General features: G+C 36.5%; 1 protein-coding gene across 1 annotated transcript in view; it reads left to right on the forward strand.

Moving 5' to 3' along the window:
- The first annotated feature begins 1133 nt into the window (after nt 1–1133).
- Nucleotides 1134–22357, forward strand: part of ANO5 (anoctamin 5) — an 84446-nt gene continuing 63222 nt past the window's right edge. The window contains 5 exon segments of the mRNA XM_047072417.1: nt 1134–1154; nt 1156–1222; nt 10625–10671; nt 14187–14237; nt 22186–22227. Coding sequence (XP_046928373.1) covers nt 1134–1154; nt 1156–1222; nt 10625–10671; nt 14187–14237; nt 22186–22227 — 228 coding nt within the window.

Consider the following 22357-nt stretch of genomic DNA (forward strand, 5'->3'; position numbering starts at 1 on the left):
ATACACATTTAAGTCCTTTGCTCATTTTAAAAGTTAAATCATTTGTCTTATTATTGCGTTGTAAGAGTTCTTTACATATTCTGTATATATGATTTGCAAATATTTTCTCCCATTCTGTGAGTTGCCTTTCCCTGTTCTTGATGGTGTCACTTAAAGCAATTCCCCCTTTCTTAAAAAACAATTGAAGGTAGAAGGAAATATGACTATTGAAAACTTTAAACTTTGCCTAATGGCTCTGCTAAATGATACAGTGAATTTATTTGTTAGTGAAAATGAGTGGTTCAGTGTACAAAGTGAAATGACTTTTAGGTGTCTAAAATTAAAAGCCCTTTTCTATACTTAATGGTTTCCTCCGTTGCCGAGAATTACTTTTCAGTTGTAATTTCAATAATCTGAAGGTCTTAATAGATTTTTTTCCACTTGAAACATTCAGTAATTCTTTATAATCAGTCCTTCTAAAGTAGAGTTATGAGAAGGTACAGAAATAGTATTTCTCATTGAGGGAAGAGAGGAAGGAAAAATGTGGAGTATGTAACTTTCTGTGCATAATGAAGAAAAAAAAATCTACCAGTGCAGCATTACAGACATTGACCATTATTCTTTTTCAGATATTAGAAGTGTGATCTAATTTAGCCGCAGGATAATTCTGCTTACTAGAATGTATAGTTAAATTAGTATAACTTCAGCCATGAGGTCAGATTGCAGCTTGAGTCCATCTAAGGAAGATTAAAAAAAATTTTTAATGTTTATTTATTTTTGACAGAGAGAGAGAGAGAGAGAGAGAGACAGACAGAACATGGGTGGGGGAGGGGCAGAGAGAGAGAGGGAGACACAGAATCCGAAGTAGGCTCCAGGCTCTGAGATGTCAGCACAGAGCCTGATGTAGGGCTTGAACCCACAGACTGTGAGATCATGACCTGGGCCGAAGTCGGACGGTCAACCGACTGAGCCACCCAGGTGCCCCTATCTCAGGAAGATTTTAGAACTTTTCCCAAGCTAATTTGTTTTCCCTTTACTTGGCAAAGACCTTTATAACTTGTCTATATTCCCTCTTACTGTGATTGAAGCTTTGCCTCTGTTTTGGGCCTAGGTAGCAGAAAGGAGGTTGATATGGAACACCATGTATCTGATGGATGAGGGTGTTGACCACATCCCAGCCCAAGTTCCCGTTCCCGATTTGTTCATAGATCCAGCATCCAAACAGGGGAGGAGCGGGGTACTGGTGAGAGTAAAGCCTGAGGCTACTCAGAGGACTCTTAGTTTTCTAAATGTTTTTTCAATATGTCAGTTGTTTTGCTGTGTTGGTTTTACTGCCCGTTACTGAGACCTGTGTTATTACTGTAGTTGTATGAAAAGTGCATTAAAATGACAGTGTATTTTTAAAATATAATGTATTATCAAATTGGCTTACATACAACACCCAATGCTCATCCCAACAGGTGCCCTCCTCCATGCCCATCACCCATTTTCCCCTCTTCCCCTCCCCCATCCACCCTCAGTTTGTTCTCTGTATTTAAGAGTCTCTTGTGGTTTGTCTCCCTCCCTCTCTGTTCGTAACTAGTTTCCCTCCCCCACCCCCCACGGTCTTCTGTTAAGCTTCTCAAGATCCACAATATGAGTGAAAACATATGATATCTGTCCTCTGACTGACTTATTTCACTCAGCATAATACCTTCCAGTTCCATTCATGTTGCTACCAATGGCAGGATTTCATTCTTTCTCATTGCCAAGTAGTATTCCATTGTATATATATACCACATCTTTATCCATTCGTCAGTTGATGGACATTTAGGCCCTTTCCATAATTTGGCTATTGTTGAAAGTGCTGCTATAAACATTAGGGTACATGTGCCCCTATGAATCAGCACTCCTGTATCCCTTGGGTAAATGCCTAGCAGTGCTACTGCTGGGTCATAGGGTAGTTCTATTTTTAATTTTTTGAGGAACCTCCATACTGTTTTCCAGAGTGGGTGTACCAGTTTGCATTCCAACCAACAGTGCAAGAGGGTTCCCGTTTCTCCACATCCTCTCCAGCATCCATAGTCTCCTGATTTGTTCATTTTAGCCACTCTGACCGGTGTGAGGTGGTATCTCATTGTGGCTTTGATTTGTATTTCCCTGATGATGAGTGACGTTGAGCATCTTTTCTTGTGTCTATTAGCCATCTGGATGTCTTCTTTGGAAAAGTGTCTATTCATGTCTTCTGGAGGGGGTATTTTTTAACATCAGCAATCCAAGGGGTTTTCAGAAGCCATTCTAAATATCCTAAATATATGTTTCTTCCTGGAGTTTAATGATACAGTTACAAAAACTGAAGGGTTGGTTGAAGGAGGCTGAAAATGACTGGGTTCCACAGCATCCATTTTTAGGAGCTACTTTCAATTTCGTGTTTTAAAATATAAATGGATTTCTTTGAGTAAATTTACTGATACAGGTAAGCCTGGATCTTGCTTATTAATGTATTTCCTAAATCGTCTTTGAAGAGTAAATAGGAGAAAGTTAAATGGCTGAGTTATATGTGATGAGATTTTTTTTTCCCCAGAGAGAGAATACTAACATTTTACCTTTTAGACGTAATAGTTAACAAGGTATTCCTAGGATTTGTTAGGTTTTCTCAATTTATTTTCTTCAATATTGAACACATAAGCAATCTTCTCCAGTTAGCTCTTTTCCCACTATCTAGTGATTTTTAAAAGGAAATTGTAAAGGCAAAGTGTAGCAGAATGTTTAAATAATTATGTAAACAAACACTGCTAGTAAAATATCAGTGCTGAAGTTGAACTATTGACTGGTTGACATTGTAAGGAAGTCTTGATTTGAAGTATTCATTCTTAGGCTGATTTATGACTCATTCAGCATGGGAAATGACACTTTAAGGGTTTAACATTGGAAAAGGCACTTTTACAGTTGAAAGAAAAGTGTCTTGAATCTTTACAACTGCATTAAGCATTGTATTTAACTAAACCACCCTTCCTTTGGGAATGTGGATATTTATTTGATTGCATGTATTTTATTTTATGCTGCTGGAAGGGGTGTAAACTGAGAAGATCATCTGGTAAATGCAAGAGCTATTTTTGGGCTCAGGGTTTGTTGGAGTATATATTCTTAGCAACTTGCTTTCAGTTGAAAACTCAAAGCTCAGTCTTTGGGCTGGCTTTAGTTTTAGCTTGCATTTTATGATCTCCATAGCAGTCAGTATTAAACCCTTCCTATCTCTGGTTTCTAGTGCACAGAAAGAGTATAGTCATTTCCATGGGGCTTAGAGGATGCTGGAGGAATGACAAGAAGCCGTTAAAGTTGTTGGCTTCAAATCTTGCCTCCTCAGATACGTTTCTGCTTTGACAGAAGTTTGGTGATTATGTGTAGCGATGCCAGCCTCATACTCTGTGACCGAGTGTGACAGTTTGTCTATATCTCTGACATGTGCAAGCATCTGATTGTGCACGTGTGTGTCAGAGAGAGAGAGCTAGTGAGCACTATGTGTGAAGGGGAGCATAGTGTGTGAGGAAATACATCTATTTTTTCTAAATCTTTCTGCTTTTCAGAAAAGGATAGAATTTACAAAGTGTGTCCCACCCTGGTGCTCCGCAGTGGAGGTGGGGAGGGAGGGCCCTTGCCCTCTCCTGAAGGGTGATATTCTTGGGCTGGGGACCCAGAGAGGGCTTCATTATTCAGGATGGTATGAAAGCAGGACGCTAACGTAGGAGGCTGATGAGGAGGTTTCTGGTCAACATTGAAAGGAAGGTGTCAGAAGTGATACAGTGTGAAAAAGAAACAGTAGTTAGCCAAGGAAGAAAACAGTTGTTAGTTCTAGGGAAAGGAGGCAGCAAGTTGAAAGGGAAGAGAGTAAGAAAGAACTAGTAGGGATAGGAGATAATATGGAGGAACTATTTTTTCCCTTTCCACATTCTCAAATAAACACACTGCATCAAACTCCGATAGCAATTTGCAAATGTTCTTTCAATGCTACATGTTCTTTAAGCTACATGCAGGAAAAATAATTAGGGGAAGGAAGGGTTAGTGCTTACAGTTTTTCCAAAACCAGAATTATAAAATACTCTATAATCCTAGCTTGAGGCGTGCACATCTTCACCCCGTACTTGGAACAGTTCTTCAGCATAATGACTGTTTTTGTTCTCAAGAAAATAAAAGCCTCCCCTAAGTCAGCGTTCAAGTACCATACATTGAGAGATAAAGCGTGTATTCCTTAGAATCCTATTCTTTATGTACTCATTATAAGACTTTGCAAGATTGGTTTTCTTCACATTCAACATTCCAGTGAGATGGTTGCAACATTGTGCAGTTTTGAGTTGTAAATGTGGACAGTATTCATGGGTAAAACACTTTGATGATGGTACTGGACCATGTTTTATATTTTTCAAGTAATTTTTACTTCTATTTATAGTCTTTTAGATGAGAAAGCCTGCACTCAGAAAAGTTGAGTAATACAGCTATTAGCCGTAGTTTTGCTTTGCTTAAGATGACTATTAACTTTCTTTTAACAATTCTTTTTTTTTAATTTTTTAACATTTATTTATCTTTGAGAGAGAGAGAAAGGGAAAGAGAGACATAGTGCAAGCAGGGGAGGGGCAGAGAGAGGGAGACACAGACTCCAAAGCAGTTTCCAGGCTCTGAGCTGTCAGCATGGTCTGACGTGGGGCTCGAACTCATGAACTGCAAGATCATGACATGAGCCAAAGTCAGACACTTAACCAACTGAGCCATCCAGGCGCCCCACTATTCCAGTTTTTAATCGCAGATCCTGCAACAAAAAGATCTGAATACAAAATAAATTCTTTCATCTTTATTCTGACACTTTCAAATTTATCTCAAAGAATTTAGGTTTAAAAAAATTCTAAAGTTTATTTATTTATTTTGAGAAAGAGAAAGAGAGAGAGAGAGAGAAAGAGAGAGAGAGACTGAGCAGGAGAAAGGCAGAGAGAGAGAGAATCCCAAGCAGGCTCTGCACTGTCAGTGTGGAGCCTGATGCAGGGCTCGAACTCCTGAACCATGAGATCATAACCCAAGCCGAAACCAAGAGCCTGATGCTTAACCGACTGAGCCCTCCCAGGTGCCCCTCAAAGAATTTAAGTTTTGAAAATTAACAATAGAATATATCCTAACAACAATATCATCAAAAATAACTAACATTGACTGACCTCAGTGCTGCATGAAGCATTTACATGAATTGTCTCATTGAAATGCTTGCACAAACCTGATGACATAGACATCAATGCCATTTATATGACACTTGAAAGCTTTCAATTTATGTTTTATTCTCCAGTTGCAAGGAAGGCTGGGAAATGTGTTTTTGTTTTTGTTTTGTTTTGGTTTTGTTTTTGTTTTGTTTTGTGTTTTGGTTTTTTGCTGGAGCACATCACTTCACCTAATTAGGGTTTTGTTAGTAAAGAGGAAGGAGGAGAAAGGATACTTGAGGACAGCCAGTGGTAGCCTCTCCTGTATTTGCCCACCATTAGTAATCCTACCTATTTTTTTACATAGGATCTTCCCAAATTGCTCAAGCCTAGGAGAGTTCTCACTCAGTCTTTGTCCCTCAACTTGCACATCTGAAATTTGACAGCAGTTTATTTCAAACGTTTACACAGATGTCAGTAATCCATGGACATTCCTTCACAAGCACTGCCCCCACTGCAGTCCAGACAGCCAGATCTCCCTTGTGGTTCACTGCCACAGCCTCCTGATGTCTCTTTGCTCCATTCCCTCTTCCTTTCTTTCTTCTTTGGTTCCTATTTTTTTTCTAATGTTTATTTATTTTTGAGAGAGAGAGAGAGAGAGAGAGAGAGCGAGCGAGCGCCAGGAAGGGCGAGAAAGAGGGAGACAGAGGATCCGAAGCAGGCTGTGTTCAGTGAGCTCAGAGCCTGACACTGGGCTTGAACCCATGAACTGTGAGATCCTTTTTTGCTGAAATCAAGAGTTGGACACTTAACCTGTTGAGCCAACCAGGCACCCCCCTCCCTGCCCCCCACCACTTCCCTTTTAGCTCATTCTTCACTGAGGGACCAGTGCTTTTCATAAAATGTAAATGTAAAACTGACTTAAAAGCTTTTTTGTGGCTTGCTGTTTCATTTAGGAAAGAAAAAACAAAAACAAAAACGGGTATACAAAGTCTTCCACAAACTATCCCCCGCTCCATCCCTCTCCAACATCATGTCATGTCACTCTGCCATTTACCTTCTCATCTCTAGCTTGGCTTTCATTTCTTTGAACACCTCAAAACTGTTCCTGTCTTACAGCCTTTGTGTATTCTCACATGGATTGAGTGCCCTCAACTTTCAGATCTCAGTATATGTATTACTTGCCTCAGAGAGATTTTCTGATTTCTTCATATCTAAACTTCCCCACCCCCAGCTCTGTTTATAGCATTTATCTCAAGCTTTGGTCTGCTTCCACTACAGTACTGCAAACTTCTTAACAATAGAGAATCAATAAATGTTAACCATTATCACATTATTATCATTGTTATATTAATGATCAATATCAAGAACTGCAAAAGGTCTGAGATTTTACTGTACTTGGTAGTTAACAGAATATCCTTTTACAGTTTCATGGATACTGGTAGAAGACATAAGATACATAGATCAAAGACAAAGGACAGTGTATTACTCACAGCATTAACAGTAGCCAGCCAGAGTGGCAGTATTTGTGCCCGTTTCTTGAACCCAAGTCGCCACAACTCAATGCAAAGAGGGCCAGATAATACCTGTGTGTGTGGTGGCTTGCAATACAGGAGAGCAATCTGAACTTAAGGAACTTGAGTCTTTTATATTGGTCAGCAATTATGCCTTCCATTTGCTCTGGAGGAAGACATTACTCTGATATTCCTAGACTGTGTGCAAACCTGCCCTTTGCTACAGAAGGAGACTCAAGATCTTCCAAGGGTGTTCACACAACCAAGATCCTTGAAAAGACTTTCAGTCAGTGTCTCACTTGCAAGATGTACAGAAACGTGAGAGACCAAAGGAGAATTATCTCCAAACAGTAACTATCTTTAAGTATCGATTCCTAAGTAACATATTTTGGTTTTGCATAATTAACTTTATGTAAGTGAAGTATTCAAGTTTCTTCTTGTTTTTGTTTTGTTTTTGGTAAATAATATTCTTTGGAGATTTATCCACATTTTTGCATGTAATTGAAATTCATTTAACTTTGTTGCTAAGTATAATATGTGGTATTATTATACTACATTGTATGTATCCATTTTACTGTTTGTGGGTATTTGAGATGATTTCGGTTTCCTGGTTATTCCCAGCAATACTTTTATGAACACTCTTGTACATCCCCATAATGCATGTGTTTCTATTGTTTATATGTAAGGTGGTACTTCTCGAACTTTTTTTTTTTTTTTTATCTCAGGACTTCTCTATACTTTAAACAATTATTAAGAACCTCAAATAACTTTTATTTATATGAGTTATGGCTATTGTTATTTACCAAGGATATCCACTTTTACCCCTTCTATTAAAAAGTAAACAGACTTTTAACAGTAAAAAAAAAAAAAAATAATAATACTGGGAGTTCTAGCCAAACTACTTGGGCAAGAAAAAGAAATAAAAGGCATCCCCATTGGAAAACAAGAATTAAATATCTTTATTAACAGATGATATGATCTTTTATGTAGGAAAACCTAAAAATTCCAGTAAAAAAAACTTTTAGAATCTATAAATGCATTCATTAAAGTAGAATACGAAGTCAGTACACGAAAACCAGTTGCATTTTTGCACACTAACAATGAACACTCTGAAAGGAAATTGAGAAAACAATTCTATTTATAGAATAAGAGACATATCTAGAAAAAGGTTGCTATGGCTAATGTCAAGCAAGTTACTGCCTGTGTTCTCTTCTAGGATTTTTATGGTTTCATGTCTCACACTTAGGTCTTTAATCTAGGAGTGCGCTTATTGTGATGAGCGCTGGGTGATGTATAGAACTGTTGAATTACTATATTGTATACCTGAAACTAATATAACACCGTAGGTTAACTAACTGGAATTAAGATAAAACTTAAAAATAAAGAATAAGATCTTTAAAAATTAGCCAAGGATGTGAAAGACTTGTACAAATAAAACTACAAAACATGGCTGAAAAAAAATAAAAAAACAACATTTAAATGAAAACATACCCCATGTTTACAGATTGGAAGACTTAATACTGTTAAGATCTCCATACTATCCAAAGTGATGTATAGATTCAATGCAGTCTCTATCAAAATTCCAATGATGTTTTTTGCAGAAATAGAAAAAACCCATCCTAAAATTCATATGAACTCTTGAAGGACTGCTGAATAGATGATCAATCTTAAAACAGAAGAACCAAGCTGAGGACTTACACTTCCTGATTTCAAAACTTATTACAAAGCTGCAGTAATTGACACCGTGGAGTACTGGAATGGAGACAGACATATAAACCAATGGAATAGAAGAGAGAGTCCAGAAATAAACCTTCACATATATGGTCAAGTGACTTCTTTACAAGGGCACCAAGACCATTCAATGGGGGAAAGGACAGTCTTTTCGACAAATGGTGCTGGGAAATTTGGATACCCACATGCCAAAAGAATGAAATCGGACCCTTACCTACCACCATATACAAAAATTAACTCAAAATGGATCAAAGACCTAAATGTAAGACCTGAAATTATCAACTTCTTAGAAGAAAACACAGAGCAACAAGTTCATGATGTTAGATTTGGCAGTGGTTCCTTGGATATGACACCAAATACACATGTAAAACAATAAAAGTAGACAAAATGACCTCATGAATATTTAAAAATGTACATCAAAAGCAACATAAACAGAGTTAAAAGGCAAACCACAGAATGGGATAAAATGTTTCCAAATCATATATGTGATCCAGCATATTTAGAGAACTCCCAAAACTCAACAATAAAAAAAAAAATCTGATTAAAAAATGGGCAAGGGACTTGGATAGACATTTCTCTAAGAAGATATAAAAATGACCAATAAGAAGCTGAAAAGATGTTCAACAACATAATCATTGGGTAAATGCAAGTCAAAACTAAAATGAGATACCACCTCAAACCCATTAAAATGGCTACTGTCAAAAACCCCAAACACCAAGAGTTGGTGAGGATGTGGAGTAATTGGAATCCTTGTGCACTGTTGGTGAGAGTGTATAATGGTATAGCTGCTGTGGAAAACAATATGGCAGTGCCTCAGAAAATTAAAAATAGAATTACCAGATGGTCCAGCAATTCCACTTTTAGGTATATACCCCAAATAGTTGAAAGGAGGGTCTTGAAGAGATATTTTTATAGCCATATTGATAGCAGCATAATTCACAGTAGCTAAAATGTGAAAGTAACCCAAGTGTTCATTAACATATGAATGGATAAATATAATGTATACATGTATACATGTACAACAGAATATTATGCAGCCTTAAAAAGTAGGACATATGGTACAATACTGATGAACCTTGAAGACATTATGCTATGTGAAGTAAGCCACTCACACAATGACAAACACTGTATGATTCCACTTATATGAGGTACATACAGGAGTCAAAAATTATAGAGACACAAAGTAGAATGGTGGTTGCCTCAGACTGGAGGAGAGGAGAATGAGGAGTTAATGAGTATTGTGCTTCAGCTTTATGAGACGTAAGAGTTCTGGAGATAGATGGTGGTGATGTTTGCTCAATATTATGACTGTATTTAATACCTTTCAACTGTGCACTTAAAAATGGTTAGGATGGTCAAGTTTATGTTATGTGTATTTTACCACAATAAAAAAAGTGGGGAAAGAACAGCAAAAAAGAAAGGAAGGAAGGAATAAAGAAAGAAAGGAAAAAAGAAAGGAAAAGAAAAAGCTATATGAATGGCAGGTTTATATTTTGTATATTTTCAGCATATGTTCTAACATTTCCTAAAATTACAATTACTGTGGATGGTCCTTTATTTCACTCCCACTGTGATTTTCTCCAAAGAAATGTTTTTATATGGGAAGTTTTTGACTGGAGAAATATTTCTCAGTGTTTTTCCATGTCGGAGGCAATGGAGAATAAGAATCTTCTATGTTTAACTTTTTGTAGTGTCAGAAACTTATTTGAAGATGTATTTTAGTCCAAATGACTCAACAGATAGCTATCACGGAGATGCTTGTGTGTGAGGAAAGTAATTTGGCCTATTTAGAACTGGTAGTGCCTGTTTGTTAGTGCTTTCCTTGCAGACAGTTTGGTTCAGTTCCAAGAAAACATGCTGACAGAATATTAAATCTCACACAGTGAGAACTAAGATGTAACCATGGATATCCCTCTTGGATGTCTTCCTCTCTGCAGTTTCATGGCTATGGATTAATAACTGCATTTGTCAGGGTTAATTTTATTTCTTAGTGGGGGAGATTATATCCTACACATCAGTATTTGCTTTTCCCCTACATCATAGACAGTTTTTGGTGCTGACTTCCACTGGCAGCTATTTTGAACAACTTAGCTCCAGGAAGGGCATCTAAGACCTTCCCGTATTTTTTCTTTGAATTTTTGGTTTCATTTTAGAATTTCTATTTTCTCCTCATGCAGACTTTTAACCTGTTCTGATCAATTGGCCATTCTGACATGTTTTTTTTTTCTTTCTTATTTAATTTAGAGAGAATATCCAATAGAGAAGCAGAATATATTTTCGGAATGAATGAGGTAAGTCAAATGTATATGTATTAGTTTCCTATAAGTCAGCACAAAAAATTGAGACAAGGTTAGGAATGTACTTTGTATGAATACTTAGGTCTTTGTACTTCAGTTATTTACTCATACTCTATTAACTTTATTTTGTCTTCTGATGTATTCATGTTTTTGGTAAAGAAAACAAATTCCAAGTTTCATGCAGATTTAATATTCTATCTTGCTAGGTATGATAAGGGAGCAAATAGAAGTATGAATTTGTTTTGAGGCTCCCTATGAACAAACTCAGATATGCTGAGTCTTGCTGTGCAAGAGAATAGTATTGGGCTCAAAACTTTGCTAGAGGATGATGCAGGGAGGATATGTGACAGTCTTTGATGTTACCATTACTAGTATGTGATGAGTACTTATTACTTCAAGTGACTCAACTCAACAAAATATATTAAATGAAATAATAAATAATAAAATTAAATACAACTTATAAAAATAAAAAAATTCTCTTAACTAAAGGCCTTATTTAGTAAAAGTTACTAAAATTTTAGATTTCTTGTATACAGAGAGTAAGCATTCTAAAGATATTTTGGATCAAATAATCTTTCTGATAGGGCTCCAGGTGACACAACACTAGTCACGGAGGTAGATTTCCTTGAATCAGGTTACAGGTGACCAGCCGGATAGAAAAAAATTCTTTAAAATTAGTTTTTTAGGAATGACCGAAATTCCCACCCTGGGAAACACAACCCACCAGAATAGGTTGGCTAGTCCTAGCTGGCTGGATAGACTGGCTGGGTAAGCTGGTTGCTTAAGATTCCCAGAAGTTCTTGGATTCCTTTAAAACCTGTGATCAAAATGCTGAGAGAAATAGACTATGAGAACCAAGGGGGCAATGAAAATCATTTAGTCCAGTAATTTTTACAATGCAATTTGTAGACTGCCTGGATGACAATTACATTAAAAATTTCTTAAAAATGCAGACTCCTGGGCCCAACCTTACACACTTAATCGCATTGTTGGGGAATAAGGTTATGGAGTCATGATTTAAAAATAACACCCCAGGTGATTTTTATTGCTCCTAAAGTTTGAAAACCACTGTCATAAAGCAGAATCTCCACAACTAGAGTGATATAATGTGGTACAGAGTATGTATTCATTAAATGAATAAGTGAATCAAGGTAACTGTGTAAAAAACAACGTGAAAAATTAAAGTTTGTGTGTCTTTGGAGTAGACGGAAGAAAGTTATTGTATGAGATTGACTGATTCAGTTTAAATGATAAAACGTTGTCATTTTCATTTTGTTCACATCGACCTAATAGTAATATACTCCTCACAGATCTCTATATGTATTGCTCAAGTTAACTTCAACTACGGTTCATATTCTTTGCTTCTCTATGTGTCTTTCATATTTATATATACTCTAAACTTCTATAAGAGAAAAACAATTTCATCAAGTCATATTTGTTCTATTCCCTAACCCTTTGCACATTTTTTTAAATGTTTATTTATTTTCGAGAGAGAGCGAGTGAGCAGGGGAGGGTCAGAGAGAGAGGGAGACACAGAATCCAAAGCAGGCTCCAGGCTCTGAGCTGTCAGCACAGAGCCCGATGTGGGGCTCAAACTCATGAGCCACGAGATTATGACCTGAGCTGAAACCGGACGCTTAACCAATTGAGCCACCTGGGTGTCCTTCCCTTTGCACATTTAAAAAGCAATGATATTGCTTCCATGCCTTCAACCTTGGATAGGTCTTCATTTGAAACAATTTTGCTTAAATTTTTAAGGCTTTACGTTTGGCTTGACACACTGAGAAATGTATTCAATTAACTTTAAGTTATAGTATTTTAGAAATACCATATGTTTTAATTTTTAGTTCTGATTCTATATAAACTTTACTTTTCTTGGAAAGCAACAAGTGAAAGGGGAATTGATTCAATTTTAGGAGAATTTATTTTTAAGAGAAAGAGAGAGACAGAGTGCAGGTGAGGGAGGGCAGAGAGACAGGGAGACACAGAATCTGAAGCGGGACCCAGGCTCTGAACTGTCGGCACAGAGCCTGATGGCGGGGCTCAAGCTCACAAACTGCAAGATCATGACCTGAGCCTGAGTCGGAAGCTTAACTGACTGAGCCACCTAGGTGCCCAAAACTTTTTGAAGAAAAACATAGGAGAAAACCTTTGGAAAGTAGGTCTTAGTGAAGAGTTATTAGACATGACACAAAAGCATGATCCATAAAAGAAAAATTGATAAATTGGACTTTTTAAAATTTAAGAACTTTTGATCTGCGAAAGATCCTGTTAAGAGGAGCAGACAAGCTATAGACCTGGAGAAAATATTTGCACATCCTATATCTGTGGCATTATAAAGAAACAGCAAGGGGAGCCTGGGTGGCTCAGTCAGCTGGACGTCCAACTTCAGCTCAGGTCATGATCTCACAGCTTGTGAGTTTGCGCCCCACGTTGGGTTCTGTGCTGACAGCTCAGAGCCTGGGTCCTGCTTTGGATTCTGTGTCTCCCTCTCTCTCTGCCCGCCTTCCCTCCCCCCCGCCCCCATTCATGCTCTGTCTCTCTCTCCTTCAAAAATTAATGAACATTAAAAGAAATTAAAAAAATAAACAGCAAAATCCAGTTATTTTTCAAAACTATGTCGATAGTACTTTATATCTCCTGTTTTCAGAACTGGTCTGCCCAACATCACCTGGGTATAAATGAGATGCTGTTTGTGATTTTCTAAGAGCCAGGTAAATAAATTCTCAGTCTAGACATGAGTTTCAGGTCATTTTTGCTGGCTACTGCCTCTCCAGGCCACCCTGCTCTACCAATCACTAGAGACTGCTGAGAAGTGATGGGGAGCGGTCTCAGGAGCACGTGCTATGGTGTGCAATCTGTCGTGGAACATGAGGATTTAAAATCCACCATATGCCAAGGGAGGCATCGCTATTGCTTTAATTACAGGTGTTTTGTGTGTCTTTATATCCATGCATGGCTTTTCTCTTGGGTTGTAAGTACAGATCCTTAGAAATTCTGGTGTTGCATTTCCTAAAGTATTCACTTTAATAATTCCAAACAAATGCTGAAAGGCCTAAAATAGCCAATTGATTCTACCTTTCATTGTGGTCCTGTTCAGGGCTCCGTATCATTAAAACAGTGGTATACCTTGTTATTTCTCTGTATGTAGTAGTTCTTAACCATTTCTTGCATCTCAGATTTTTTTTTTTATGATTTGATAAAACTACCTCCAAAAATTTCATTCTCTCTCAGGCTGTCTCTCTCCATACACACACGCACACACACACACACACACACACACACACACACACACACACATGCAAGCACACGTGAGCATGAACACACATGCACATGTATACACATATATATCCACAGTTTTGCGTTCACTTTCATATGTTTTATAAGTCCTCTGAATTGCAGGTTTAGTATTTGTATATTGAGAACCTAGGATTTTTGTTGTTGAAAGTTATATGCTCCCCACTTGCATTATTACTAATGGCATTATATCTTCCCCATGGTACTGTTAGCAGTCCCTGAGCAGCAGAGAGACCAGCTTTCTCATCAGTGAAGAACCAGCGGTAAGCATCAATCGATACTATACTTTCTTGCATGGACACAAATGGGGTATTATTTTGTAGTCAAAGATGGAGATGCTCTGTTTCCCAGGTTACAGTTGTTTTTCAGGTCCTCATATATGAAATTTGAGGGTCAATTACTTTGGAAAAAAAAACAGTTTCTTATGGGGAAAAAAAGTAACATAAGACATATTAATGAGAATGACAAAGCATGGCCATTTGCTTGCATTTTAATTTCTCAGTCTTACAAATGAGGAAAAGTGAAGGGTCTGAGAGGTTTAATGACTTGATTAAAATTATCCATATGTTTAAGAGGCAGATCCTGGGCTAGAACTTGAGTTTCTGAATTCTAGTTCAGTATTCTCTCTTCATACCTCATTTCTTTTACCTGTAAGTACATGCCTAAGAATAATCATGAAGTATAGTTTGTTTAAAAATCAAATTTGAATATCAACTAAGCGGTCAGTAAAGGGATTTAAAATTTTTCACTAATTTCTTAGTAAAAAAAAAAAAGATGCTGTTTGGGAACATGGGAAAATAGAGTTATATTCTTACGCTGACAATTTTAACATAGGTGATATTTTGCTTTTTGCTAGCATACTGATCTTTAATCTTTCAGAATGAAGGTTGTGGGCTGACCAATTGAAATAATTGAAACTTTGTTAGGTTTTCTTTTTTTTGATCATGTGAAAGATATGATGTCAAAGTTTAAAACATTAAAAGGTGTCCTTTGCTTTTCCGTGTGTGTGTGGGGGGGTGTGTGTGTGGTGTGTGTATAAAGATACATGTGTAAATTTATATTCCTCCTGCTTGTTTACACTAAAGGCATCATACTATATGTACTGGTCTGTTCCTTGGTTTTCAGGATTTAAAAACATAACCCAGAGTTCATGCGATATTGTACATAGATTTTATTCCCATTCATTTGTATGTTGCATAATATTATATTGTGGGTGTTTAGCATGGTGTATTCATTCAGTCCCTTTATTGATGTATATTTGAGTTGTTTTTAATCTTTTGTTATTACAAATATTGTTGTCATATATACCTAGGGAATCAGTCTAACAATATTTTGGCCAGTGCTATTTTTATAGCTAGGATTTTGGTATTAAAGAATAAATGCATGTGTTATTTTGCCATAGATAGCCAAATTCCCCTCTGTTTTGCATTTCTAACAAGTGTAGGAGAATACCTATTTGCCTACAGCCTCATCAACAGCATGTTGTCTTGAGCTTAAATTTTTGCCCATCTGATAGTAAGATAGCTAGTGGCTGTTGGGAGCTCTTTCAGTTTGCCATATATCTTAGTGTGGTTTAAATTTGTATTTCTCTCAATGAGTGAGATATTCACCTTTTCCTATGTTGGTGGTCATTTTAATTTATTTTTCTGGGTAAACAGATAAATCTATTTATCGTATCTGTTTTCTTGTCAAACTGTTAGTTTTTTTTCTTTTGTTTTTTTGGAGATGTTTACATATTTATTGTTATCCCCTTGCCTGAGATATGAGTTGCAAATACTTTCCCAATTATGTCATATGCTAGTAATTAAAATTTGAGATTCCAAATGATTTTAAAGTGATTTATGATATTTCTTTTTTTATGATGACATTGTCTTTGGTTAAGCAATAGGTTGTTAAAATTAAACAGTAAGCTTCTTTCTTAAATAAACTTTTTATTTTAGCACTGCAAGGTGCTCTCAGCTCATTTTATACTTTCCCTGCATCAGTCCTGGAATCAACTATTTCTCCAGGGAAATTTTCTTTTAATGTCACAGATGTGTCACAAAAGAACAATTTGTTTCAATCAGGGCCCTATTGGCCATTTTCAGAGTAGGATAGTTTGGGGAGAGCTTAATGAAAAACTTATAAATATGGGGTGCTGAAGAATCCTGCTACGTATACATCTAGTAACCATGAGTCTGTTGTCATCTATAGAACTGAGGGAATAGAAAGAGAGCATCATGTACTGAAGACCTTGAGAGGCTCAATGACCTTCAGTGGAGGGATACAGCCTTCCTGAATCTGGCCTCCAGAAGGAAGTCACTCACTCTCTTCCTTCTCTCTAATCATATTTGGGAAACTAGAGGTCTGGGGAGCTCTTTCATATCTATACCAGCCATCCTCACAAGAAAAAGCCAGGTAGAGAGCTAAAGAGAGCATCTGCTGGGATGAACCAAAAATATCCAGCAGAGTACGTGTTTTCTTTTACACTATTAATGATTCTATAAATATAGAAGAATTAACATAATTTTACATTTTATTTGAAATAAAGTGGTCAACAGTGGATTTGATTGAGTGGCTAGCTAAGAGGCTAGCTGAATTGCTAGAAGATACTAGAAGGACCCTAAAGCCATTAAATAGGAAAATTCAGAAATTCAGAAAAATTGGAAAAGCCATACCTAATAAAACTTGTCCCAAAGCAAATACCATCTGTGCTTGGGGGTATAATTTAATAAGTATTCAGAGTTTAATGAGGGATGGATGGAATTAGAAAGTCACACTAGGGGCATGCTTTAGAAACAGTATACATGCCATTCACAGGTTCTGAAGGGGTCTGGGTCTTTAACCTCAGGAATGGTATTACAGATATTTGACAACTTATATGGTGCAGAAGCTACCTTTGAATAAATGGACCAGAACCAGTCAGTATAAATATGGCATAATATTTATAATTAGTCAATGTATATATTTATATATGGTTACTCCAGGGCTCAGACATTTAATTTGCTATCCTGGCTTTAAATACCATTGATACACTGTAAACTCTCAAATTTAAGTTTCTCAATAGACATCTCTCCTGAACTTAAGACTGAAATATCCAAGTGCTTTCCCATCATATGCACTTGGATATCAAAAGATGTTTCAAGATTACTGTGTCTGAAATGTAATTTTTTTCTTTCTCATAAAAAAAATCTCCCTGGTGAAGTGTTTCATATTCCAGCTCCACACAGTCCAACCTTCTAGTTGTTCAAGCCAAACACTTTTTAAAAAATTATTATCTTTATTTTTATACATTACATACAATGAAATGCACTATTTTAAGTGTATGGTTTGATGAGTTTTAACAAACCACAACAGTCAAGATACAGATTTCTATTACCTGCTGTTTCACCTCTGTTCTGGGCAACCGATGATTTGTTTTTTATTTGTTTCTAAAGTAGTATGTGAATGGAATCAGACTCTATAGGCTATTTTGTGTCTGGCTTCTTTTGTTTAGCATAATGTTGCTAAGATGCATCCAGAGCTTAAATGATACTGATATATTGAATCTTGTTGAACACATCTATAGTTTTTTTCTTTGATTTATTTTGCTTTATTGCTAAATAGTATTCCAATGTATGGATATGCCAAAATTTGTTTATCGATTCACCTGTTGATGGATATTTATGTTGTTTTCTGATTGGGGACCATTATAAGTAAAGCTGTTATGAACATACATGTAAGACATAATATAGTTTGAATAGATGTATATTTTAATTAATCTTGGTTAATTTGCTAAGAGTAAAATTTCTGGATCATATGAAAGCATATGTATAACCTTATATGAGACGACTGAACTATTTTGGAGAGTGGTTCTACCATTTTTCTTTCCTACCAGTAATGTATGAGAGTTCTACTTCTCTCTACCCTCACTGGAACCCTCTCCACCCTCAAATTTAGTAATCTAATGGAAGGTAGTGGTATCTCGTGATTTCAATTCTCATTTCCCTGATAAATGATGATGTTACACATCCTTTCTTGGGCTTGTTGGCCATTCATATATCTTCTTCTGTAAACTATCTGTTCAAATCTTTGTGTATTTTTAAAAGTCAAGGTCTGAATGTGAGACCCTTGTCAGCTGTTTTCATTGCAAATATTTTCTCCCAGTCTGTGACTTTACTTTTCATTTATTTAAAAATATCTTAACATATTTTAAATTCTATTATGTTTGGTAAAAACTTCCAAAGTTTTTCTCAGAAAAACCCCCCAAAACTAAAAGCAAAACTAAAAACAAAGAAAATGACTATATGAGAGTGAACAGTGACATTATTTATCCCATTACTGTAGAAGGGAGTGTCTACTCCTTGGTGAAACTGACTGAGAAATTCAGACATTGAAATTTTGATTTTTTCCTGGCCATGTAAGACTGTCATCTTTTGTCGTTTTTCCTAGTGTTCTCATAAATTGGATTCTCTATGTGCAAATATCCATTTCCTTAAATTTTTTGCTGCATAACTAGTTGTTTCTCTGTGATTTCTATGTGCCTGGTCTTCAAGGAACAGTCTTAAAGCTTGGTGTTTTTCACTGTACATCCTTAAGGTCCACTGCAGGTATTTACAAATATTTCTGTGTCTGATTAATCCATCTGCTACTTTAAACTAGAAAAATAGGAAAGTTTTACATGGCTGTTTTTGTTTATTTTGAAGCTATAGTTTAAACATAGGAATATGTAGACCACAGAGGCTGGGAATATGAAACGCACTCCAAGCAATCTTATCCAGATGTGGTTACGTATAACTGGGGATTTTCCAAATTAACTTCCATTTGCTAAATTGAAACTTACATCTAGAATATTAAAATGCAATAGAAGCTCAACATTCATTGAAGATTGAGACAAACATATTTTTCAAGAAGGTGTATTTTACCAGTGTCTTAAGAAATTGCTGGTAGTTGACTTTTATTGCTTTTATTATTTTATGGTTGCTGGCTTCAAGGTTGCACAGCACTTACTAGCCAGCCTTTTGTGTACTTAGCCAGTTGTATGTCTTTAGTACTTTTTGCTGATAATTAACAGGATCTACCTGATAACATTAAAGATATGAGTACACAGTATTTGGCACAAAGAAATCAAGATATGCTAGCTACTGTTTAATTGCTGTGGTTTTGTTTAAATTTAGGACTTCTGTAGGGTCCACTCAGTAAGCAAGTTTTACAGTTTGTAGATTGAGTATCTACATCCTTAACATCGAGGGTTAATGTGGTTTTTAATGTGAAATCGAAGTCTCGAGAGCAACTGGACTTTTTCTTGCTTAGAAATTCACAGCATTGAATGGCTTGTGGTATTACAACTCCATGAATTATATTGATTTTCATCTCTTACAATATATATTCTAGAAATGTCTATGATATTGGATTCCCCCCCCACCCCACCCTGCTGTCTCACCAATGATCTAGTAGCTGAGACGGGAGCTGGAGCCAGCAATCTCAGAAGTGCTGCCCTCTCTAGCACACTAAGTAGTGTGCATATTGGTCAGTGGCTGGTCTGTTGATGATATTCAAAAATGGCCAAGGAGGAGTACGAGAAGAAAGAAATACATAAAGAGGACTACAGATGTGTGATACAAATTATGTATAATGAGAGGAAGATGCTATTGACATCCCCTACTATGTGGCATAATAATATAGGTGATCAACTCTCTTCCTAGAGAAAGGACTCTAAAGTGTCTTCTTACAAATAATTAAAAAAAATTTTTAATGTTTATTTAGTTTTGACAGAGAGAGACAGAGTATGTGCGGGGGAGGGGCAGAGAGAGAGGGAGACACAGAATCTGAAGACGGCTCCAGGCTCTGAGCTGTCAGCACAGAGCCTGACACGGGGCTCGAACTCACAGACCATGAGATCATGACCTGAGCCGAAGTCGGATGCTCAACTGACTGAACCACTCAGGCACTCCAAAATTAGTTTACATTTAATGAGTTGAAATTACATGGAGGAAACTGTTTTTACGAAAAGTTTATAATATATGAAAATTTATTTTAATATTGTAGTATTATGAAAAAGGCAAGAAAATGTATATTAAAATTAATGATTTACTATACTAAAAAAATTCAGTCAGTGCTTAGAGAAAACCAGAAATAAATACACCAAATAGTTACTAAGATAACAAGGAAATAGTAATGATTATAAAAATACCTATTCATTACTTTCAGTGTTGCCCACATTTTATTTATGTTTATTTATTTATTTATTTATGTTATTTTTTTTAAATTTATTTTGAGGGAGAGAGAGAGAGAGAGTGCAAGAAGGGGCAAAGACAGTGAGAGAGAGAATCCCAAGCAGCCTCTGCACAATTAGTACCGAACCCAATGCGGGGCTTGAACTCATGAACTGTGAGACCATGACCTGAGCTAAAACTGAGCTGGCTGCTTAACTGACTGAGCCACCCAGGCACCCCAGGTGTTATCCATATTTTAATAAAAAGCAAACAATTTAGCACGTGATGACTAGCTGCTGATATTGATCCCATTGGTTTTTTTGTTTTTCAAATATTTTTTTAAAGTTTATTTATCGAGGAGGGGGAGGGACAGAGAAGAGAGAGAGGATCAGTTCTGCATACTGTCAGCGCAGAGCCCAACGCGAGGCTCAGACTCACAAACTGGGAAATCATGACCTGAGCTGAAACCAAGAGTCAGACACTTAACCAACTGAGCCACCCAGGCACCCTGACCGCATTGGCTTTTATATCATGAAGATATCATATGATTTTGGAAAGCTGCAAACTAACTTGATATTAGATGTATTGATTACAGAAGGCTTTTTAGCACTCATCTAAGTAACTTTTTAACCCTGCACTCTTAATAGCTCTTGAATATATGGTATCTAGTTAATTCATGACCCTATGGCCAACTTATTCTTTAGGCACAGTAAGCACAGTGCCTTCTAGGACCAAGGATACTTTTTGAAGCCCATGGAAGTGTTTTAATTTTAATTTCTTTTAAAATCAAAATTAAAGAAACAAAAAAAACCACCCCATAAGTATAATAGTGTGTGTGTGTGTGAATATATATATTCATTTCTTTCTTTTTAAATTGATAAAAACAATTTAATGGAGAAAGGAGCACACAGAAAGCAAATAGGCCAGACAGAACCCATGAAAGTCATAATGTGGACCTTCTTGGCCCCTTAGTGTATAACTCTTTCCTTTCCCTTAATGATTCTGTAATGAACTGAGGAAAAACATCTGAGAATAACAGTAACTTGTGGACCTCATGAAAGATTCCAGGAAAATCAAAGTGCTAAGATGAAAAATTTCAGCCCAGGAGAAAAATACAGTGTAAAATACACTTTACGCAATGACCAACATCCATCTTGTGTCTGTTTGCTCTAAGCAACAGCAGTATTAACTCGTCTATGCAGAGTAGGTTCTCAGGTTATGGAGCAGGGATTTTTCATCCAGTAGTCACCACTGCTTAGGGCTCTAGCTTATTTTATGAAAACAACAGGTTCAGCAAAACTTTCCATGACAGGAACTAAAACTTTTAATTAATAATTTTATTAGGTTATTTATCATTTCATTATAGTATAAAATACACACAGTACTTGCCTTTTTGTGGCATTATTTGGTTTTCTTTCAAATATTATTGATTTTCCCAGATGTTTTTCAGTACTTGCCTTGGTGTCTTAAAAATAATGGTCACCGTAACTGAAGATTGAAGACAGCTTAGCATTTAACTGAATGAGCTCCCCTTTCCTTCCCCCAGTATTTTGGGAGGCTGTGAAATATTGTCTGCTATTAGGTGAACCTTCTATACCATACAGTATAATTGTAGTAATTTTAGTAGTAATTTTCTTCTCCTGATATATATGGGCATACTTAACTGATTACATATTTTACTTTACATTTCCCTTTTTCTCATGTTTTCCTTCATTATTTTTTTCTCTCTCCTTTCTTCCTTAATTCAGTTCCACTTAACGTTACAGTATAAAGAACTTAGGGAATTTACTTTGAAGTCTCTTTTATTCCCCTTTCCTTTATTCTTCATTGTTTTCTTCCTATATTCGTTCTTCTTTCCTTCTTGCCAGCTTCTCCCACCCTGCAACTGTAAATATCACACACACACACACACACACACACACACACACACACACCTGAGTAATCATACTGAAGATTTGTGTCTTTGTGTGTCTGTTTTTTTGGAAATCTCTTCTTTACTCTGGCAGGATTTGCTAACTTTCTGTTGATTGTTTCACAGTCTGCAAAGCGATACAATTTGTTCCTGAAGCGACGTCTTTTGGTAAAAAAGCGCTGAATGCTGCTGCTTACGCTTTGGATGGCTGCAGTAGTAGCCCCAGTCCTTTTTATTCCAGTGTATACTATTGATTTGTGGGGACTTTGTCACTGATTCCCAGCCTCCAGGCAATTGA

The sequence above is a fragment of the Lynx rufus genome, unplaced genomic scaffold (assembly GCF_022079265.1).
Source record: "Lynx rufus isolate CCGP_SWC_20201006 ecotype Redwood Valley unplaced genomic scaffold, mLynRuf1.p SCAF_9, whole genome shotgun sequence".
Lineage (NCBI taxonomy): Eukaryota > Metazoa > Chordata > Mammalia > Carnivora > Felidae > Lynx > Lynx rufus.